Source organism: Epinephelus moara, chromosome 13 (genome assembly GCF_006386435.1).
Source record: "Epinephelus moara isolate mb chromosome 13, YSFRI_EMoa_1.0, whole genome shotgun sequence".
Taxonomy (NCBI): domain Eukaryota; kingdom Metazoa; phylum Chordata; class Actinopteri; order Perciformes; family Serranidae; genus Epinephelus; species Epinephelus moara.
In genome coordinates this window covers 4,261,581-4,285,384 of record NC_065518.1, presented here as the reverse complement: position 1 = coordinate 4,285,384, position 23,804 = coordinate 4,261,581, and the positions used below count along the sequence as shown (strand labels likewise).

General features: G+C 42.1%; 1 protein-coding gene across 1 annotated transcript in view; it reads right to left on the bottom strand.

The window, feature by feature from the left end:
* stxbp4 (syntaxin binding protein 4) overlaps window positions 1-20,694 on the bottom strand; it is a 75,829-nt gene extending 55,135 nt beyond the window's left edge. The window contains exons 1-8 of the mRNA XM_050059355.1: window positions 20,639-20,694; window positions 11,014-11,087; window positions 10,727-10,822; window positions 10,544-10,613; window positions 8,839-8,913; window positions 4,210-4,295; window positions 2,395-2,548; window positions 881-1,013 (exon numbers count right to left, since the gene is read on the bottom strand). Coding sequence (XP_049915312.1) covers window positions 881-1,013; window positions 2,395-2,548; window positions 4,210-4,295; window positions 8,839-8,913; window positions 10,544-10,613; window positions 10,727-10,822; window positions 11,014-11,087; window positions 20,639-20,694 — 744 coding nt within the window. The remainder of the gene's footprint in view (window positions 1-880; window positions 1,014-2,394; window positions 2,549-4,209; window positions 4,296-8,838; window positions 8,914-10,543; window positions 10,614-10,726; window positions 10,823-11,013; window positions 11,088-20,638) is intronic.
* Between the last annotated feature and the right edge of the window lie 3,110 nt (window positions 20,695-23,804).

The following is a 23,804-nucleotide window of genomic DNA, read 5'->3' as shown; positions in this document are numbered from 1 at the left end:
AGTACATGGAATTACAACAATCTAAACATGATGAAATAAAAGCAGCTGTGACATTATTGTGTGCTGTGAATTTTCTGCTCGAGAAAGTTAGAAGTGGAAACATAAAATAAAACAAAAAGGTGTCCAAGAATGGAGCCTAGGGGAACACCACAGGTTAAGCAGGGTTTATACTTTTGCAGTAAATCAACACCATACCTACAGCGTAGGCTCTGCGTAGATCCATACTAGTCTATGTTGTAGCCTAACATGCACCTCCTCAATAATGTATCTCCACGTAGTGGCAACGCAGACCTCCTGTTCATTTTTGTAAACTGAAAACTATTTCCCTCAATGGAAACAAAGCCTATAATTTACTCTTATTTCACAGATAATAAACAATAAATGTTGAGACAGTACAGCCCCCACAGTATTTTAAGTGATTCGTCTTGGCTTCATATGAGTAGAGGAGATCTGCTGGCTGCTAGGCTAATTTATGCAGCGTAAAATGTAATAAGGTTATGTTAATGTAAACAACATGGGTGTTTATGAAGGAATAAAACATTTCAACATGCTCTGGATTTTCCTCATAACTTTAGTGAAGTCCGAACACAGATCAGTGATTACACTTCCTCCGTCCCCTCCAAGCTCTACTCTCTCTCCCCCTTCTCTTTTTTCCCCAAGACTAAATATATTAAACTACTGTTATAACTTTTTTTTAAATGTTCTTTTGTTTTTTATTTCACTGCTTTTTATTTGATTTGATTTTAAAGGCCTTTCTCACTGCATTTATTTTGTTTTCATTCAATAATATTATAAATGTTGTAACAATGATGTAACGTCACACAGTCCAAATGACGTCAATACTTTTGTTCACATTAAAGCTCTCAGTGAGGACACTGACCTTCTGGCAGTCTCCTCCAGGCACTATTTCCTGAATGAACACCATTGGTCCTTCTGCGCGGTTAGCTCCGCCCTTGATGACGAGCCCCAGGCCTGTTCCCTTGGATACGCATATCAACTGAATGACACTGTCACTGGGGAGAGAGACAGAGAGGATGACACTAAGCATTATTAAAAGCCACAAAGCCACGCTGCCGCTCACATTCAATCCCACCGTGACATAATCTCTAACCCTCCTCCTCCTCCTCCTCCTCTCTATCTCTATCTCTCTCTGGTCTTCCTACACTTCCCTGTGAAATTGCTGAAGATGCTTTTCACTATTTTTAGCTGTCGCTGTTGTTCCAATGCTGCAGAAATACAATTTAACAGTTTACATAACCACCTTCTAAAAACACAAAAAAATAGAGCTGCTGTTTGAGCACACACTGCATGTACATGTAGTTTGATCACAGCAGTGAATCCCTGAGTGGTTTTAATTTGTTCCCAGTTTTTGTTTTACTGTTTTGGAGAAATGCAGAAAAAATAGACAATATTCATTCATCTGTGGCCTCTCAGTCAAAAGCCTAATTTAAGCCAAATTTCTACCCATGACCTCATCACATGTTTCGGTCATGAACTTTCCACGTCAAGATATGGCATGCAAGGTACCCTGGGTGCATTGGTTGTTAACTTTCTGGGACGCCAGACGTCAGTTTTCATACAGTCTCTTTCAAAATAAAAGCACAACGTTGGTACAGCACTGTAAATTGACATTTTTTTCCCTCAACAACAAACGCACATGGTTGGATTTTGAAAAAAAAGAGCAGGGTTTGGCTTTACAATCAAAAGGTAAGTCAGTGGTTCTTTGACCCATCCACCATCCTTCTGCCTGTCCTATTTGGACTTGCCCATAACTTACGTTGTTGTCCCATCACATTTCCCCCTGACGCCTCTGGGCATCGTTAAACAATGCTGGTGAATGGCTATGTATCATGCCAACATGTAAGGAGGTTTTTATTGTCTGTGTTTGACGCAGAAAGTCACTGACTAAATGCCGGTTTTCAACGACTTTGGATAGATTCGCTTTAATTTAAAGACTTACATGAAATTTAACTCACAGTCAGAGCTGTGATTGGCCAGACTCCTGACAACTACACTATTGGCCAGAGGTTTTTTATTTAATTGTTTACACACGGTTACTGTTGTAAAATGTTTAACTTCAAAGATGGCTGTCTTTAAATGGAAGTGATGGGGAAACTGTGAATGTTAAAACAAAAAATGAATAAACTGTAAGATGGAATTAAATCAGTCAACAAACTGTAAAGTAAACCAAACAATAAATTATTTATTAATTGACTTTACTCAAACACTGCACAGCATTTTTATTATCCTGTCGGGACCTTTCTGACTTTGTAACACTACTTTATCCAGACTTTTAGGATTGACAGAGCAGAGCAGGCCTCGCTGTAGAATCCATAAGAACAGACAAGTTATTTCTATAAAGGTTGAAATGTGCTGCAGCCGTGTGATTCCTACCTGAAGGCGTGCGTGGGAGTGTGCACAGTGTAGGGGGGGTTGGCAGAGTAAGAGGAGGCGTGGGTGTAGGCGGTGACCCCCTCTTTAGGACTGAGGAGCTGGGGGCTCTCTGATCTGGAAGAGGAGGAGGAGGAGGCCGTGTCTGTCAGCTTTCCTGAACAGAGACGAGAGAAGAAGAAGAAGAAAACAGGAGAGGTGAGCAGGAAGAGGTGGGAGACAGAGAAGAAGAAAGAGGGAGAGGGAAATAGAAAGAGAGTAGGAGGGAGATGGAGACGGAGGGAGGAGGTGGAGAGTGGTGGATGATGGGACGAAGAGCGAGATGGAGGTGGAGAGAGAAGAGAAGAGAACACAGGTTCAATCAGATCACTTTATTAATATCAGTAATCAAAGATTTCTAACTGTGGCATCAAACTAAAATCACACAATAAAGTGGAGTGACTGTCTCATATTTCTGTCCCTGTGGGGACACATGTTAAACCCTGAGAGAGAGGACAGTTTAGACACGTTCATTTTGGGACATCTTTGTAAAGTAAGTCAAATAAGAGGAAATACAGTATTTTTAAATTAGGACATTTTTGCTGAGTGAGAATATTTTTGAGAAAGGGAGGACATTTTTTGAAAAATCAGGACATTTTTGGAAAGTGAAGCCATTTTGGAAAAGATAAGACATTTTTGCAAAGTGGGGACATTTTTGAAAAAGTGAGGACATTTTTGCAAAAAGTGGGGACATTTTTGAAAAAGTGGGGACATTTTTGAAAAAGTGGGGGCATTTTTGCAAAGTGGAGACATTTTTAAAAAAAAATGAAAACAATTTTTGCAAAGCAAGGACAAAAAGTGAGGACATTTTAAGAAAATCAGGACATTTTTGGAAAGTGAAGACATTTTGGAAAATGAAGACTTTTTTGCAAGGTGGGGACATTTTTGAAAACGTGAGGACATTTTTGGAAAAGTGGGGACATTTTTGCAAAGTGGGGACATTTTTGCAAAGTGGGGACATTTTTGCAAAGTGGGGACATTTTTGAAAAAGTGAAGACATTTTTGAAAAAGTGAGGACATTCTTGAAAAGATAAGACATTTTCGCAAAGTGGGGACATTTTTGAAAAAGTAAGGACATTTCTGAAAAAGTGAAGACACTTTGAAAATCAGGACATTTTTGGAAAGTGAACACATTTTTGAAAAGGTGAGGACAGTCTTGAAATGATAAGACATTTTTGCAAAGTGGGGACATTTTTGAAAAAGTGAGGGCATTTTAAGAAAATCAGGGCTTTTGGAAAAGTTTCCCATTTTTATAAATTGAGGAAGTTCTTACATAGCGGGACATTTTTAGGACATTTCTGCAAAGTAAGGATATGTTTACAAAATTAGGACATTTCTGGAAAAGTCAGGATATTTTTGCAAAATAAGGATATTTTTACAATGTGAGGTCAATTTTTAAAAGGTAAGGACATTAACTGTGTGAGAACATATTTGCAAGCTAAGAACATGATCCGAAAATCAGGATTTCGAAACATTTTGACATTTTTGCAAAGTGGGACATGTTTGGAGGGTGAGGAGTTTTTTGCAAAGTGCAGACATATTTAGAAAATGAGAACATTTTTGCAATGTGGGGACATTCATGAAAAGTCACATTATTTTTGGAAGCTGCGGACATCTTTAGAAGTTCAAAACTTTTCCAGATGGTCGGGACACGTTTGTAAACTGTGGACATTTTGTGCCGTCCTCACGTCTTCAAAGCACTGCTGTTTAGGCTTCAGGTTGGTGTCAGCTGTGAGTGACTGAAGTATAAAAGTATCTGGATGTGTAGGTGTGTTTTACCTGTGGAGAGCTGAGTAGGAGAGATTCGTCCTGAAGCTGTGATATTATTGGAGCCGTACTTTTCCATCAGCTCAGCAAACTCCCTCCTGAAGGACACACACACACACGTGTTATTTTGTGTAATCTCTTTTGTCTGCTTATACGTCCCTGCACGTGTCTTCACTGCATTACACAATAAAAAAAAAACATCTAATGTGGGTGATCAAGTTTTTGAATTAATGTACTTGTTTTGAAAAGACGGCTGTTTTAGTTCATTAAGATCTTCATAAGATTTTGATACTGTAGTGAAGTTACTCCTTTATATTAATAAACATCAGGTGAAAAGTCTGATGAGTCAAAGATACTGAAGGTGCAGAATAAATTAGCATCATGCAGCTTTAATGAAAGACAACAAGGATCTTTCTGCTTTTCCTCCAACATATTTTGAAGAAGAAATATTTGACTTTTTCTCTACTTCAGTCTGCTAGCTGGTCCCTCTGCATTAAAAACAAGAAACATAAAACATATTGCATCTCTGTCTTTCCTCATTTCATTTCCATCCTTCATCAACTGATGTCAAAACATGAAAACAGGATTTTTATCACTGCTTTATTTTGGATGCTTTACTTTCACTAAATTATGAATCTGACTGCAGGTTTTGACAGCTGAGGTGGATGCTTTGAGGGAAGCAGGCAGATCTGTGGGTGTTTGTCTCCCTCACATGGACGTGGAGGAAACCTGAGGTCACACCATCACGGTCTGATCTGAATGTGATCCTATCGGCTGTTAATGCCTCTTAAACAGGACCTGCACGGTCATTGAAGCTAAACACTCAGAGGTCAAAGGTCACAGACACTGTGACACCTGTCTGACCAGCGAGCAGTGCGAGGAAACGTCTGGATTTAAAGCATCAAAACATTAGTTTATATTGTGTTTCATATGACACACTTAAACACTGATGAATTCATGAAATGACTGTGACCTGTCTGCACCTGAGTGACAGCAGAGACTTCACCAGACTCCTGACATTTCGTTGTTTGGACAGTCGCTTCAAAATGACATAAACCTCCAGAATTCATCACATAACTCTCCCAACAAATTCAGACTCCACATTTGTTTTTCTGTTTCCATCCACTGAAGTGCTCACTGAACTGTGAGGACGCCAGAACCAAATCCCCAAGGCATGATTTCATCAGGGTGTCCTCACAGTGACCGGCTGTACCGCCCGGGAGCAGCTGCACATAATAATCATAATTTGCTTCAAGTGTGAAACAAATCGCTGCAACAATTGAGGTCGAGCTTTGAGGTGAATACCTGACGTGTCAACACAAAGCTGCTTTCACGCACACACACACACACACACACACACACACACACACGGTCTTGCTGCTGCTTTGGTTGCGTAATAACGGATGAAAATGAAAGGACTCCTCTCTCTGCCAGAGGTTGGACGACCTTTCCTCTGCAGTCACAACAACACAGTCGCTTCCTATCAACTTTTTCAACAGGCTGCACCTGAAATAACCTTCCGTTCCTCTCTCATCCACATCTGCTCATTTCCTACATTTTCCTACATTTTCTTTCTCTGATGCCTTCAGACATTCTTCTCCTTCTCCTTCACAACCTTTTTTCTTACCACCATGTCACACCTCTTAAACGAGTCTAAAACCACCAACACACACTTAAGAAGCAACATATAAAATCATTTAAAAACATATAAAACAGCAACAGGTCACTAAAAAACACCCACATGGCTGAAAAGCTGCTGGAGAACACAGCATGGACTCGCTGAAACGTGACCGGTTTTGTTGTTTGTTGGTCTTGAACAGTGGTTTGTAGCTTGACCAACCAGGTCTCACTCCCAAGTCGTCAAATACAGGCACTTGGGCAGTGACTTCTGGTGATGAAAAAAGTCATCCTTTTCAACATCCGTTGTTGTGTCACGGCGCCTGGCAGCATCAAGGGGAAATGCAGCAGGACAACAACTCAAGTTAAGGGGTCAAAAGTCCAAGTAGGATGACAGGGAGGGGGGACAGATGGGTCCAACAACCATGGACTTTCACCCAGGAGGCCAGGGTTTGCTTTCCGTGTGTTCATGAATTGAAACCCTGTATTTGTATTTTTAAAGTTTTCATACACCCCTTATAGTCAAGAGGCATCATGGTCCCCTGTGAAGCTTAGCGACCTCTAGTCGGTGTTGCGACCCCCAGGTTGGGAACCAGTGGTTTAAACAAACAAGATATAATTAATAATAATCCAATAATCTCTGTGCGCTTTAGAGGTGCTTGTAGGTGGATTTTGTCACCTTTGGACAGAGCCAGGCTGACCAACTTACTTAACAATTTTCAGAAAGGCGTCAGTATCAATTATCTTACATGGCATGGGGCTGTACTGTGCAGGGCAAAGTATCCTTAGGATTTAATTTATACCAGTCTGCAGGTCATGATTTACGTCCAGTGCCGATATGCAGTGCTGATGTAGAAAGTAGTGTAACCTTTATGTGTCAAAATTGTAGTCACAGTAGTAGTAAGGATGTGGAGGTGAGGGTTTGTGTTTCTTCGGGATTTAGACTTGTCTGAGTTTCAGCTTCAAGAGTTTTAAAAAAAGATGTATTCTGTTGTAACATGTTGATGGTTGGGAAGCAACAGTGGGATTTGTCATGTTGGTTTAAAAACATGACGATAATAATCCCAAGCGATGACCTTAAATCACAGAAAACGACTGCAGTCTGCCAAGCGTCCTGCAAAAAGTGCAGCCAGGAAGCAGCCCGCTCGCTGCTGTTTGTGCTGATCTCTGTGTTGCTTTACATCTCTGATCAGCTGGAGCTGTTTCCCTGAGCAGAGACCCCGTGGACAGACAGCAGAGCGTCCCTATTGTGTCACTGCGCGTTTGTCTCGACGAGGCAGGCTGACGTGGAAAAGCACAGGGGACAGCAGAGTGCCAGGTCAGTTTACCTCCTGCTGGTGAACCGCAGGAGCGCTGCCTGTCAGACGCACACGTTCACCTCAGAGTTTACATAAAAGGACGGATCAAACCAGTGACATGCTTCACTTCAATGGGCAGTAAAAGCTTGAAGTAAGAAGACCCATCTCTCATGTGGCCTCTGAAACATCAGCTGGTGTCGGGGAACCATCAGATTAGGAATACAAGATGAATCCTTGGAGAACATATTCATGAAAAACCTTTTTTTAAACACTAAAGCTGGACTCTTCCTCAACACGCTCTAGGATTCTTCAAGAAAAGCTTTTGTAAGAGACAAATTTAAGAAGCTTAGAGGCTCCTTGTGATTGTTGACACATAAGTGAAATTATTTACACACACCTGAATGTGTGAGAGGTGTGCTGGAGGGAAGAACGAGTAAAGAACATCCTGCAAACATTCACTTTTATCTTTTTAAATGTTTGACAAGTCATCCTCACTGACACATTTCTGTAGTCACTTCATCATTTGATTTCAAACAAACCCACACTGAAACAAGGAACATTGTACCTGGCTCAGTTGGAAAAAAGACATGATGGAATTAAGGCCGATGGAAACAGGGCTTTGAACTGAATAATGGTGCTTCTGCGTCTCCTGCCGTAGATCGACTGTTGACTATATTAATACCCAGAGGGAAGTTTTTTAACATCACAGCAGCCAGATACATTAAAATACATTCAAAACGGAAACTGTCCAGTGAAGCTGAACCCAAAACAGAAAGTTTTACACCCCAAAATGTTTGAAACTTAAAGGTCCAGTGTGCAGGAGGCATCTGCTGGCAGAAATGTAATATAATATAGTCAGTATGTTTTATTTAGTCTATAATCACCTGAAATTAAGAACTGTTGTGTTTTTGTTACCTTAGAACGAGCCATTTATATTTATATAGGCAGCAGGTCCTCGTTCTTCGTCCTATGCCCACGGCTCACCATTTTGCACCAGACAAACCAAACATTGGCTCTAGATAGGGCCATTCTCTTTTTTGCATCAGCCACTGTAGTTAGAAGCCCCTCCACGATGAGCAGCAGTGGAAAAACACTGATTTTTGGTTAAAGATAAAACTACTTTATCACCTTTATTGCTTTATTCTAGCTAGGGGTTGGTAGTTCATACGTACAGAATAAAAGTTAATGGCTACTAGTGGTGTTCCTCAGGGCTCTGTCTTAGGTCCCCTCTTACTTATCATCTACCGAATACGTCTTGGTCATTTTTAATCACCTGGTCTGTTTGTTTTGGAGAGACAAAGACCTCTGTGGATAATTTGGCTCCTGGTAAAAACTTACTGAACATCTAGATCTTAAGTTTTCAAAGAAAAAAGGGGAACACACATTAGCAGGGGCTAGTCAAATGGCTCAGCCCTGACATGCCAAGCAGCATTGGAGAAACACTGATTTGTAATGTCAAACTGCTTTATTGTTGTTTTCACTGGTTTAAATCAGCTGGTGTGTTTGTTTTGGAGAGGAAGAGACCTCTGTGGATAATTCACCTCCTGGAAAAATCTTCCCGAACAATGAACACTGAAGGAATTCTAACCAGGAGAAGTTTCAGCTGGTTGCAATCTGCAGTCCTCACCACTAAATCTCCTTAAGTCTTACACACTGCTCCTTTAAAAGATCGAGAACGACCTGGGGTGTCAAAACATGACAGTGAGGTTTTATTTTTTTGTCTCACCTGGATTCATCGTCTCTGGCAACCAGCAGGGACATGTGATTAGAGAGCGAGGCTGACCTCAGGATCTCCACCGCCCTGTCAGGAAACAGGATGAAACATTTTTACCTGGCGTGCAGGTGAACATACAGTATATAGGTAGCTCCAGCTCAGTCACCAGAAGAAAATGTTGGCATTGTACATATCTGCAAATTACAGACATGTAACATTTGTACATTTAATAGGTATGTGAGATGACTTTGTCATCTGTAGGTAGAGGGGATGGTCAATGGCGAGACCAACTAACGAGACCAGTTGTTTTTTAGTGAGTCATCGCTGCATTTCCAGCGACATTTTAACCACTAAATGTGGGTGTTTTCTAGTAACTCATTACTGTTTTTCACTGGGGATAGTCCCATGAAAAGCTCCAGCCGTGGTTGTGCCACCACAAGCGGGTACTTGAAGCCAAAACAGGATCTTTTCCTAATCATAACCAAGTGTTTTCTGTGCCTAAACTTAACCACACGTTAACTGCACTTGTTGAAAAATAAAGATATGTAAAGTTTCAACATGTCAAATAAAAATGCACAGATGTAATATATCCATGGTTTGCATAACCTTACAATGCCAACATTTATTCTAGCTATTGGGTTGGTAGTTCATACGTACAGAATAAAAGTTAAAAGCTACTAGTAGTGTTCCTCAGGGCTCTGTCTTAGGTCCCCTCTTACTTACTACGTCTTGGTCATTTCTTCAGAAAATCTGGCATTCATTTCCAGTGCTACGCTGATGACACCCAGCTCTATCTATCTACCAAGCCTACATCCACTCTTTCACCCAATTCCCTCTCTGACTGCTTATTGGATATTAAATCTTGGCTCTCGTACAACTTCCTCAAACTTAACAGTGATAAAACCGAGTTTCTCCTTGCAGATACTAACCCCGCCCCTTCCTACCTGTCTGAACTCCCTCATATCCAGCTCACATCACCATCTGCTCTCCTGACTACCATGGGCTCTAGATCCTTCAGCTGTTTTGTCCCCACCTCTGGAACTCTCTCCATCATGACATTCACAATATTGACTCCCTGTCCTCCTTAAATCCCGTCTGAAAATACACCTCTTCAAGCTGGCATATTTGGTCTGATTTAATGGTGACACACATATCGAGACTTGGCTGATGATGACTTTATGATGATGATGATTTAATACCTCATTTTTATAATTATATTTTTTCATCATCTTAGTTAAGCATGCAAACTAGCTAATTAGCAGTAAACACAAAGTACAGCTGAGGCTGATGGGAATGCCATTTTTTCTGCAGGTATGTACAGACTGAAACGAGGAAAAGTCAGGGAATCACAGACTAACATTCCTCCTCTGAGCACCATGAATGTCTGAACCAAATGTGGTGGCAATACATCCGGCAGTTGTTAAGATATTTCAGTCTGAGCCAAAGTGATGAACTCACAGATATTGTCATCCCTGAAGCCAAAAATACCTCTGCCAACACACACACACACGCACGCACACGCACGCACACACACGCACNGTCTGAGCCAAAGTGATGAACTCACAGATATTGTCATCCCTGAAGCCAAAAATACCTCTGCCAACACACACACACACGCACGCACACGCACGCACACGCATGCACACACACGCACGCACACACACACACACACACACACTCACTGATAAACTGCAGATGCAGCACACGTCAAACTCACCTCTCATTGGTCACTCCTATCAGACTGATGTTATTGACATCTAAAATCAGGTCACCTGACTTAAGCCTCCCTGGAACAGAGAGTAACAATCAGACAGACAGACAGACAGATCTGTTGAGGGAGGACAATGATAACAATATTAAATTCCCCCTGTATGAGACAATTTACCAAAAAACTACCTACCATCCAGAGCTGCCAACCCACCAGCTACCACTCGCTTTATGTAGATGCCAAACTCTTCCCCTGTCAGCTCTCGGTAACCCCCGATTATCTTCACACCTGTGCACAGAGGAGCTCAGGTTAGTTAGGAAACAAATGATCTGATGATACTTTTAGCACCGCTGTCTGTTGTTTATACATATGCTGTTGTCCACACCATGTTTCTACACCCTGAGCTGCAGTTTAGAGACAACTGAGACTATATTAACTATGATCCAGAGGTCAGAGAGGTCAGGAAGAAAGATGCTCACCCAGTCCCTTCTTGCAGTCACAGAACTCCAGCCTCTGTACAGGTCGGTTGATGCCGTGCGGGCCCATGATCGTCCTGGCAACAAGCAAAAACACAACGGATTCAAAAACATATCAACATCCTGCCTCATCCAAAGCCTCTCCCTCTCCTCTCCGCTCCGCTGCACAAAATAATCAAATCATCACAGGATTTTGTTATTTTCTCCCCCCTCTCTCTCACCCTCCCTCCTCCACCCAGCCACATCCAAACCAATAAAATCTGTCGCCTCTTAACAGCGGTTGAACCGTGCAGTGACCTGGATGTTAGGAAGCCTCAGCAGACTTAAATAAAAATTTAAAAAAATCAAAGGAACATTACAAAGCAATTATGATCCTTGACAGCCCCTTGGTGACACAAAGACTGTGTGCAGAGAGATTTGTGGGTGAGAAGGTTCAGATTAAAGCTGAAGAGATTCCTCAGACGAGGTTAACATGATGCTGCTGTCTGCTGGTCCTGTCCCGAGGCTCAGCTCACCGTCAGAGCAGAGCTGGTCTCACATGCTTACGTATGTTTGTGTGTGTGTATGTGTTGAGACAGCATCTACTGTCGTGGACAGACTCACTTCACAGGGCCGGCACAAGAGTGTTGCGGGGTCCTGATTAGAATTTGATTCCCCTCCACCCCCCATCCTTACAACAAACAAAATCAAACTCGTGGCACACTGCAGAATTTTGGCAACTTCTCATAAACCCAACCCCCCAGCTAAAACGTACACACATCTTTTGTCCCAGTATTAAACAACTTTTGGTTTCACGTGGAGAAATTTAGGAGGCTTTTACCACGGGTGTGACAATCCATTCATCTGGATCGATATATCGATTAAATGATCAACGATCTAATAATACTGATGCAAAGTGAAAACATCTATTCATATCATCATCTTTAGTTTATGTCTTCATTTGGAAAGTCTGTGTCACCGTCAAACAGCAGCAGAGAGAGAGCAGCGAGGAAATACGTTCAATTTTGGAGAAAACACAAGTCAAAGGACAAAGCACATGCTGTTAAGAGATAAAATACGACGTAACGTTACCTGCCTGGCCGCACATCTCACTCTGCTAATTTTTTGCAGCAACATTAGCTGTTCTAAAGGCTGAAAGGAGAGGAAAAGTCTGCTAGCCGATAGGTGACTAGCAAAAAACAATTGACATGTCTATGAACCTTGACCTTGTTGTTTTATGGCTGTTTGGAGAAGTTTGCCTTCAGGGCCTCAAGACAGATAACCCTAAAGTTCTATGAAAAAGATCATGGTCTGGGTTAAAATGACAAAAAACAGGGCTCTTTGAAAGAAAGCTGTGAAGGCTAAATTATCTTGTGCTGTTTTATGTGTGTGTCAGTTTAAGTAAACTTTACTGCACTTAAGCAGTTACAATTATTTACATTATGTCTGTGTTGTTTTTATCTTTTATGGCCGAAACCAAAAAAAGAAAGGGGTGGCGGCATCTCCTGTAATCTATTAGATTAAATAGGCAGATAATATCATATCGATCACAGGCCCCTGACTCACATCGAATCTAAATCACATCGTGGCAGACTTTGTAATATCAGCAAATATTTTATCATTGCCCAAAGAATTGATATAATGTCATATTGTGATTAAACTGGTGATTTACACCCCTCAAGCTCAAGCCCAGATCTGGGCACACGTTACCCCAAAGTACAGTTTGCGTGATTAGTGTGAACACTGTGTATCATACCCAGGCATGGTGCACCTGTACGCCTGTGCTAGAGTCCACTTGAAAAGTTAGTCTAGAGTACGGTTCATGTGTTCTTCAGTGCGGTACGGGATTTGGATAAGCAAGGATGTCAGCTGAGAAGGTGGTAGGGTTCGAGCCAAAATCATGACTGAGAGAGTTCAGTTTTACTCGTGGTCTGAAAAAGGCAGAGGTCAATATGAGAAAGGTTAGAAAGAGAAGGAGAACTTATCCAATTAGGGATCAGACAAAGAGGCAAGAGTCCAACAAGCAGGCAGGGATCAGAGACAAAGACTGGAACGCTAAGTGGCAAGAACGTCAAGAGATCTGGCAGAGAATGAATTGAAATGTAGTGGTGTTTATACACTGCGAGGCTTAATGAGGAAGTGAGGTCAGGCGCAGGTGGGTGGAGAAGGTCAGGTGATGGGGAATGGCGGGAATACAGGGATTACTGCAGGGCAGGAGGGACTGACAGGAACTGAAACTAACAGTAGAGTTGGGAGATGGCAGGGAAAAGACATGAGAATGTGAGTGCAAGAGTTGGCTGGTGCTGTTACAAAATTTTAGTGAAGAATACCAAACACCAACCCTATAGCCAGAAACTAGAATTTCCGCCACTATAATGAAATTGGAAAATGTTTTGTTAATGGAAATTTGTGTAAAAAGTCTCCCCTTAGAAAATGACTCAATTAAAGGAGAGATTCTCCGTCCAGTTGCATTTGCTCCCAAATATTATAGATAAACAAATGTACACGGTATGCTATCGTCTGTCGTCAGACGGACAACCCAAAAACATGATTCTACATCTCTGCAAATCACAGATACATCACTTTTGTACGTTATTATACGGGCGGATAAGATGAAACTTTCCGTTTTGACAACACTGTGTTTAACCTGTGACGAGGTTTTGGCACAAAGCCACTTAGTTATGGTTCGGAACAGATCATGCTTTGGTTTAAAATATCCAGTTTTGGTGCCACTATCACTGTTGGAAAAACAGCAATACGTAGCTAAAAAGCACCGACGTTTTGTGGCTATAAAGCCGCTGTAAACACAGCAAGGACTCACGAAAATACAACTGCTTTAGTTGTTGGTCTCAAACAGTGGCCCGCAGTGGTCCGCAGCTTGGCAGGCATCTTGCCTAGGTGTTGCAGCCCTGCAGTTTACATTCACTCTTTACCAGATTGTGTATTGTGCTTCCGCTTTGGCTTTCCAGCCATCTGTTCTGCCTCTCCACCAGCGTCTGCCCTTCAGTCTGGCCCCTCTTAGATACGTTTGCCTGCCTGGTTGTGACTCCCTGAGTCACAACCAGGCAGGCAAACCAAACTTGATTTTTAGAGCAAATGTGAACTTTTACTCATCCTGTCTGTCTCTGAGTCGTGCATCTGGGTTCCAACCTGTTTCCTTGCTGAGCCATAACAGATTTAATGTTCATGCATCTGTTTCCCAACAGAATCCTTGTTGCTGCTCATGTTCTTTGAGAGCCTTTTGTGTCTGATCTAACTCTGCTATCAACGGTCAAATCCTTGATGTAGGCATCTCTGACTGACCTATCTTTACTGTAGTTTCATGCTGAACCTAAATCCTGAATCTGCAAAGCAACTTGTATGTCCAGTCATCAGGTAAGTACAGAGTACAGTATATCCCCTCTGTGGATGAAAAGTAAAACGTCCCCAAATGGAAAACATAATCCAGAGGAATGGAGCTGTGTTCAGGGATGTTTGAGAGCTCCGATAAAGAGAGCTGTTGGCGCCGCTGCTATCAGGACCAGGTTACATACTGGGTGTTATGTAAGGGATAATGTACAGAGAAGTGGATGAATAGAGATTCCAAGGTGAGGCGGAGGTTACCCTGATCTCTCTGGAGAGGCTTATTTTGAAATAATAATATTATCCATCTTAACACACAGCCAACTACCAAATACATTATGTGACTATATAACGCCAGAGACATGGAGTTGATTTAAAATGTAAAGCCGAGACTTCCAACAGGCTGAAGGCTTCTCAAAGTACAAGCAAGAGTTTCTCTCTGAGATGAGTGTCACCGTCGCTTTAGATTCTTTAAACCTCCAGAACATAACCTTTTCTTTTCTGTACTTAAACAAACCTTGATTCTGAATTTTTAGCAGCGCCCTCTTCCTGTCGGTTCTCCTGACTTATATCTTGCACTGATCACCACATTCAATTAAAGGCATCAGTGTGCTTCAGACAAAGTGCTTGTTGAATCATCTATTACCTCATTTTCATTGCATGGTACAGCACAGCTCCTTCAAACTGGACACACTTTTTTTTTTCTTTGTTGTGGATGGTACACCATACACTGTGTACGCTAAGCCGTTTGCTACATCATACACGACACTGTATGCTACACACTTAACATCATACACTACACTGTATGCTACACACTTAACATCGTACACTACACTGTATGCTACACACTTAACATCGTACACTATACTGTATGCTACGCACATCACATCGTACACTATACTGTATGCTACACACACTACATCATACACTACACTGTATGCTACGCACATTACATCGTACACTACACTGTATGCTACGCACATTACATCGTACACTACACTGTATGCTACGCACATTACATCATACACTACACTGTATGCTATGCACATTACATCGTACACTATACTGTATGCTACACACATTACATCATACACTATACTGTATGCTACACACTTAACATCATACACTACACTGTATGCTATGCACATTACATCGTACACTATACTGTATGCTACACACTTAACATCATACACTACACTGTATGCTACGCACATTACATCGTACACTACATTGTATGCTATGCACATTACATCGTACACTATACTGTATGCTACACACTTAACATCATACACTACACTGTATGCTACGCACATTACATCGTACACTATACTGTATGCTATGCACATTACATCGTACACTACACTGTATGCTATGCACATTACAGTGTACACTACACTGTATGCTACACACTTAACATCGTACACTATACTGTATGCTACACACACTACATCGTACACTACACAGTATGCTACGCACACTACATCGTACACTACACAGTATGCTATGCACACTTTACATCGTACACTATACTGTATGCTATGCACACTGCATCACACACTACACTGTATGCTACGAATACTACATCATACACTATGCTGTATGCTACACACATTTTATTGTATACTATACTGTATGCTACGCATACAACATTGCACACTACACCGAATGCCACGTATAATAGATCATACACTATACTGTGTGCTACACACATTACATCGTACACTACACTGTATGCTACGTATACATCATACATTATGCTGTACGCTGCGCATACTACACTTACACTAAAAAAATTATGTAGTACACTACACCATACACTACGAACACCTTTACATACACTATGTTGTACACTACAAACACTACGCCATACACTATACACACTATGGTGTACACTGTGTACACTACACTGTACACACTGTACATTACGATTAATACTGTTCTATTCACGACGTAAACGGCACCAAACACTATTTACTCTGCACTATACACACTTCAGCATACACTACATACACCAGAGCAAACACTACGGTATGCACTGCATACACTATGTTGTACACTACGTCATACACTGCATACTCTCCATTATCTCTGCTGTTACACTACACACACTAGGTCATACACTACGCACACTACACTGTACACTACGTACATGACATCATACACTACACATGTTATGGGCTTGGGTTTGGGCTTTTAGGGAGGGGCCAAAATACACCGCAGCACTGGATTTATAACACAAGACAAACTGAGAGCATAATTGTTGGAAGCCAAAATCATAATGGAAAATAAAATTTGATCAATCGCAGCTCTAAAAGGAAGTTTTTTTAAAATGTTGCAAACAGCAACACTTAAAAGCAGGGCTACACTTGTCATTTTAAATGTTTAAAACTTTTTATAATCCTTTCTTTCTTAACATACATGCATAAACTAAAGGTGCTGTTGATAGAGCCATGTCATGGCTTTTGAATTTTGGAAATGGGTCCATGCACAACTCACTGTGTCCTGATGTGCATAAACCAAAGGAGACCCAATCCAAAACAGAGCTGAGGCCTGTAAGACCCGGTCTGAAATAGACCAGAGGATAATTAGATTCCCTCAGGTTTAGGACACATTGACACACAGACCTGAGACTGACTGACATTAAGAAAATGGACCTGATTACACTCTGTGTTTTTGGACCCGCGTCACGTCTTGGATACGCGGAGGCAGCAGCAGCTCTCTGAGCCCCATAAACAGATGACAACAGCCGACAACGTGCACCTGCTCCCTGCTGGGACAAGAAGGAGCAATTAAACTGATCACTTAATACCTGATAATCTGCATTACCTGCCGCAAGTGATTAACATCACACGCAGGCCAGCTGCTAGGGGGAACACACACAGTAACGCTACTGCAGAGCCACCAGGTCAGCATGAAGCAACACTGACCAGTCACTTTGTTTTTTAAATCTATACCACAGAGGAAGAACAAGAGCATTTATTTTATAGATTGAGACGAAGAATCAAACCGAAGAGATTTGAAGGTTCAGACCTCATGAATCTAAACGCTGCAGCTGCAACAATAAGAGTTTCACAAATAAATATATTTGTACAGATGTGTAAATATTAGGGACGTCAATGGGTAACTGTTCATCGGTTAAGTTAAGCATGTCTGTCGTTGACAAAGTTTAATTCAGCTACTCTTCAGTTTAAATGCACTGTACACCACCCGTGCCACAAATTTGTGAATCCTAGGACAGCAAAGTAATGTCCCACTCTATGCTCTCTACGACTGGCTAGTACCTGTTGCCCTCGTTGGTTGGATTGGTTAGGTTTAACCAAGAGGAGTGGGATTAGCTAGGGCTGGAGTGTCAGGGCAAGCCGATTAGAGGCAGAGTAAGGCGGGACATTCCTTTGCTATCCTAGGATTAGAAAAATTCTCACTGGAGTGTGGTGGGAGCTAGCTAGCAGCATCGCTCATTCAGCGATTACCGCAAAGACTGTATATAAAGATGGACGACATGATAGCTACCCAGAAGTGAAGCCGAAACATCTTGATCGCCACCTGGTGGCTGGCTGCAGTATGGGTCATAAAGTCCGCCCTCTCCGTGTTAGTGGATGGGACATGGGCCAAACTAAAAACTCAAAGTACTCAAATACATTTTTCCCAAAGGTGATTTTGTCTTTTAAGGTCGTTTTTATCACGCTGATGTTTGTTCTAGTTTTCGTTACAACATGATTGACAAACTGTGTGAGCCAGTTGGTGGGCTCGCATTCAGTGGTGCTGCTCATGACTGGTCGGGGTGGGTGTATGGACGGGAAACTTGATACTGGCACAGACTCTGGCTCTGAATGACGTCACCAGAACAAGATGGCAGCCGTATCTGGGGTCTTTGAGCTTCACTTTTGCACAGTTTGGGTGAGTGGAGACGCACCGTCCATCTTTATATACAGTCTATGGATTATTGCTATAAACACAGTCCCAACCCAAAAGTGTTGCTGTGGAAACACTGTGCCCTTTTTTCTATTTTTTTAAAGATATTTTTTGGGCATTTTTAGCCTTTAATGGATAGGACAGACAAGCATGAAAGGGGGAGAGAGAGAGGGAGTGACATGCAGCAAAGGGCCACAGGCTGGAGTCGAACAGCCTTGTACATGGGGCGCCTGCTCTACCACTAAGCCACTGACGCCCCACACTGTGCCCTTTTTCCGGTCTCCCATCATGTTCCCCCTGCGAGTAAGCAGCTCATTTTTTAGCCGCAAACCCCCTTTAGCATTGTTAGCACAGTTAGCAGTGTCAGCCTGACATATGCTGCTAACATACTTAACAATGCTAAAGAGGTTTTGCAGCTCAGAACGAGGCCGTTGACTCTCCAGGGCGACCTCAGGGAAGATTGGGTCACCAAGTTCAAGTTGCCTATGATATAGCACTTACAATTACCATGACCTGGATGACTGAGAATCTTTACCGACAAACTGGGTCACCATATTTCCGCAGTTAGTTACCAGCAGTAATCTCTGAATGAGCTGCAATAAGCAGCACCGTTAACTAGCTCCCACCTGACTCTGTGATGCACAGTGCAGAGTGGCCAAGGCTAACATTAGCGAACCAGTAGAGACTCAAGTATGGGCATTATGTTTCCGCATGTTAACATGGCTAGCTGGCTGTCTATCAGCAAAGCCAACAGGAAATACATGGATAGCGCTTTGAAATGCGGCTTGTATTTCACATTTTGCATTTTGTTTTCTCAAAAATTCACCAGTAAGGTCCTGGTTAATAGCTAACAGACTATTGAAAAAAAAAAATTAACAATTACTGAGCTTTTCTGGAGCTTTTAACCACGTCTCCCTGTCTTCATCAGAGAGTGGAGTTTACACAGTGACCCCCACGTGACCTCAGTAGTGAATAATTTTCGAGTCCAACAAAGGGGACACAAGAACACATCTGAAGAGTTTTTAGCATAACATTCGTGTGCTTTTTTTGTTTTTCAAGGAAAAACAAACGCAACATGAAAATATGGCTTCCACAAGATGGCAGCAAAATGTTTAGAGTGTTATAATCAATATAAATATATATATCACAGAATGCATTTTTGTGCCTCCTTTGAAGTGTGTTTACATATTTAATGTCTTTCTGTCAGTTTTCCTTCCCTCCCCGTGTGCTCAAGAGTCGAATAAAAAACAAGACGCCCCGAAAACAAGAGGGGAAAATAAAAAGACGAGACTCCCCGCGGTAAAGCGCAGCAGATGTTTTCATAGAGATGAGTGATGCAGATGGATCCACATGCTGACAGATTAACACAGGATGCTGTGAGGTCGACAGAAGCTGCTGCAGCTTCGGTTCAAACAGGATCACCGAGTGATCGCAGGAGAAAAGATCAATCAGTCAGTCAGCAGAGTCAGGAGCCACACCATACCAGATACTCATGGTATATACTTTGTCTTAGCTTACGTGAATGTATTCACCTTACAGTAATAAAGATTTCCATACGTTATACTTTGTTTTTTAAAAAACAAAACAAACCTTGTAGTCTGTAAAATCAGTTTGAAGAAGCAATATGGCTGCAACTAAGAATTATTTTCATGATCAATGTGTCTATCAATTATGATTTTAATCAACTGTTGAATTAATGATTGTTAAAAATGGTTGAAAATAGTTCCTGCTGCAGCTGTTGGCATTTCCAAATTACTTGTTCAATCCCATTGACTCAAATCCAAAGTTAATTAATTTATAGTGACATGACAAAGAGAAACAAACCAAATCCCTCCCTGAAACCAGAGTTTTGTTAAATGATTGATCAGTTATTATCAGAGTCCCTGAAAAATTAACATTTTGGAGATACACAAATTTTACCAGATGACAGCCACATCCAGCTCACGCTGAAGGTAACATATGAATCTATGAAAAAAACGCTTTAACTCCGGCTGTCAGATAAAAGTAGGGAGTGAAAAGAACAAAATGTCCTCCTGAAATTAAGGAGAGGAAAAACAGAAAGTCTCAGAAACAGAACTGTTCTGAATCTGAACTGGATTAAATGTAAAAAATGTTGGCATCTCCCTTTAAATCAGCTCGTACAAACATGACCCAGAACTGCGCACAAGCATGTGGACTTAAACTCTGAGGCATCTGCCGGTAAACAGGCTGTAAACCTAATTCACCTCTGAAGTCTGTGACCCACATGAACTACCGCAGCAGGCAAGGATCGAGGACGAGGCAGAAAAACAAAAACCACATTAAAGGAGACAAGTTTCAAAAAAGAAGAGAAGGAAGGAAGGAAGGAGGAAAGTAAGCAAGGAAGGGAGGAGGAGCAGACGGGTAATTAGCTTACCAGTAGAGGAGAGACACCCTATCGAATCGATCTGCGTCCTGAGGGAGTAATGGCATCGCACGATGGTCCGAGACCCGAAAATAAAACACCCAACCAATCACACACAAACACACACAAGAGTTACGGCGCCATGAGACAGCAGCGGGTGGTTCAGAGGAGGAGACGGGATGAGAGGAGACGGCGGCGGTGGTTCAAACGAGGTCGGTGTGTGTGACCGGAGTGAAGAGGAGAGGGATGGAAATCCGCCTAGACAGGGAGAGACACACGCTTACCTTTACTCACTAATCCATGCTGATACCCGTCCGTCACACACACACACACACACACACACACACAACATAAGCACATGCAAACACACACACACAACATAAGCACATGCTCACGAACGTCACAGAAGACAAAACTTAAAACATTTCTGAAGACGTGTCCTTTCTCCAGCTGCAAGATTAGAGCATTATAGTTAAAAACACTGGAAGGAGCTTAAATGTCTTAAAGTGTTGCCTCTTTGGAGTCTCAGAAATGCACCCGCGGAGATAAATCACCTGTAAACACGACGCCGACAAATCTGCAGCGTTGCTTTTTAAAAGTATCGAGCCAAGCAGACGGCTGGATTCTGCACACATGGATTGAAATTCAAATTTCATTTGACTGAGTACACAAAAGGCTATGAATCATCAGTGGAAAATGTTTGTGAGATTAAAAAGACAGATGGGAAGCAAAGAAGGGGAAGAGGAAGGGGAGAAAGTGAGAGCTGGTTCAGCTTTAGTAGTCAGGGATGTCTTGACCCAGTCTTAAGGATCGTATTGAGTCGATCCGGGCATATTTTATTGGATCAGTATCAGCTGATTAAATCCTGATCAAAATCTGATTCTTACTTCACTGAACTTGTCTGTGTTTGTTTACTCCAGTCTGCTGGTGAAAGTAGACTGAAAATAAATCTTCCATCATCCATTTTCAACTACTTATCCAAAGTGAGGTCTCGGGGGCAGCAGGCTGAGCAAAGCACCCCAGACGTCCCTCTCCCCAGCAACACTTTCCAGCTCCTCCTGGGGGACCCTGAGGCATTCCCAAACCAGATGAGATATACAATCCCTCCAGTGTGTTCTGGGCCTCCTACCAGTGGAACATGCCTGAAACACCTCCAGCGGGAGGCACCCAGGAGGATCCTGATCAGATGCCCGAACCACCTCAACTGGCCCCTTTCGACATGAAGGAGCAGCGGCTCTACTCCGAGCTCCCTCTGGATGTCTGACTCCTCACCCTTTCTCTAAGGCTGAGCCCAGACACCCTACAGAGGAAACTTATTTCGGCCACTTGTATCTTCAATCTCATTCTTTCAGTCACTACCCAGAGCTCATGACCAAAGGTGAGGGTTGGGACGTAGATGGACCCCTATTCAACACGACGTTTCAGCGCAGCGCCTGCATCACTGCAGAAGCCACACCAAACTGATCCATCTAAAGCTCCATTCTACCCTCATTCATGAACAAGATCCGGAGATACTCTTCCCTGAGGCAGAGGGTGTTAATCCACTGGTTTCCAGCAGAGAACCATGGCCTCAAATTTGGAGGTGCTGACTTTCATCCCGACCGCTTCACACTCAGCTGCAAACTGCCCCAGTGCATGCTACACCTGTATCATGACTGTTAATAAAGATAAACAAGATGACAGCTTCCCAAAAGTGGAATCAAAACATCTTGATGGTCCCCTGGTGGCTGGCTGCAGTATAGGTCAGTATAGGTTCCTCTGAGTCTTTAGGATGTCCATGCTACGTTCCAATATCTCTGTTGGTGCCTCACGACAAGACCGTCATGGCAGAACTCAAAATGTAGGCAAGCTGTCCCCGACAGTAGGCGTCTGGCAGTCGGGTTCTATTGGCTGGTGACCGGGGTGGCCTACTGCAGCAGCGGTACGGCTATGACAGCCTCAACGGACCACTCCAACACTCTATGGTAGTAAGGTAGTTCTTACAACAGTTACAGTGGCCAAGATCTGATTGGAAAAAGTCTTGAATTACCACTCATTTCCACTGGATGTCCACACCTGGTAAGCTCAAAGAAGGGTGTGTCTATGACAACCAATCACATCTGTTAAAAGAAAGCATCATACCGAGCAACATAGTCGACCACACCTCCTCACTGAGGTCAAAGTTTCTGTCCTTTCCTTGCTCAGATGTTCACACATCTACAAAGTATTTTTATATTCAAATAAACAATGGTTGTAATTATATTGTAACAAGAATATTTGTACAGTTTCATCAAATCAATTGTTAACTATAAACTTCACTTTATCAAGATAAGGGGAAACCTGACACTGAAAAAAAACAACTGAATTGTACGGAGCCATATTTTTGAGGTGTGATTCAGAGACTCTGAACAGTGATTTGCTCGTGTGTCACATAAAAGAGCAACAACTGTAATCCTGTGATGTCAAAACTTCCTCCACCATTTGTACATTTGTACCCAGACAGGAAACTCATTTCTAAACTTTGAGCACCGTTTGACCTGCAGTGCCTCAGCAGTGACGCATCGGGGGCGTCGGTCGGCAGGAAGAAGACAGGAAGTGTGATAGGTCACTGACACAGAAATACAAAACCATTTTATTTGGTTCCTGGTTGTCTTGAGATCTGGAAAAAATTTGTTGAATGCGAGTCTTTATGGCGGCTTTGGTTTGCATCTTTACCTTTAACCAGTGGTGGAGACTCAAGTCCTTAATTACAGTTTGGAGGTATTTGTACTTTACTTGAGTATTTCCATTTCGTGCTAATTTAAACTTCTACTCCACTACATCACAGAGGTAAATATTGTACTTTGTTCTGCACTACATTTATCTGACAGCTTTAGTTACTTTACAAATTCAGATTACTAATACAAAATATAATCAACTAATACATTAGGATGGACTATTGTTGATTAAGTATATAAAGTCATTGAAATGAGCTCCACCGTTACCAGCTGCAACACTGAAGTGATGAACACATTAATGCATCAATAATTATAATACCATCTTACTATACTGTATAATGATGAAAACTCTGTGTGTCTGTTCCATGTTTTTGTCCTCACTGACTTGGTCAATCCATGTGAAATTTGGCACAGTGGTAGAGGGTCATGGGAGGATGCCAATGAAGCCATATTACATCAATTGGCCAAAGGGGGGCGCTATA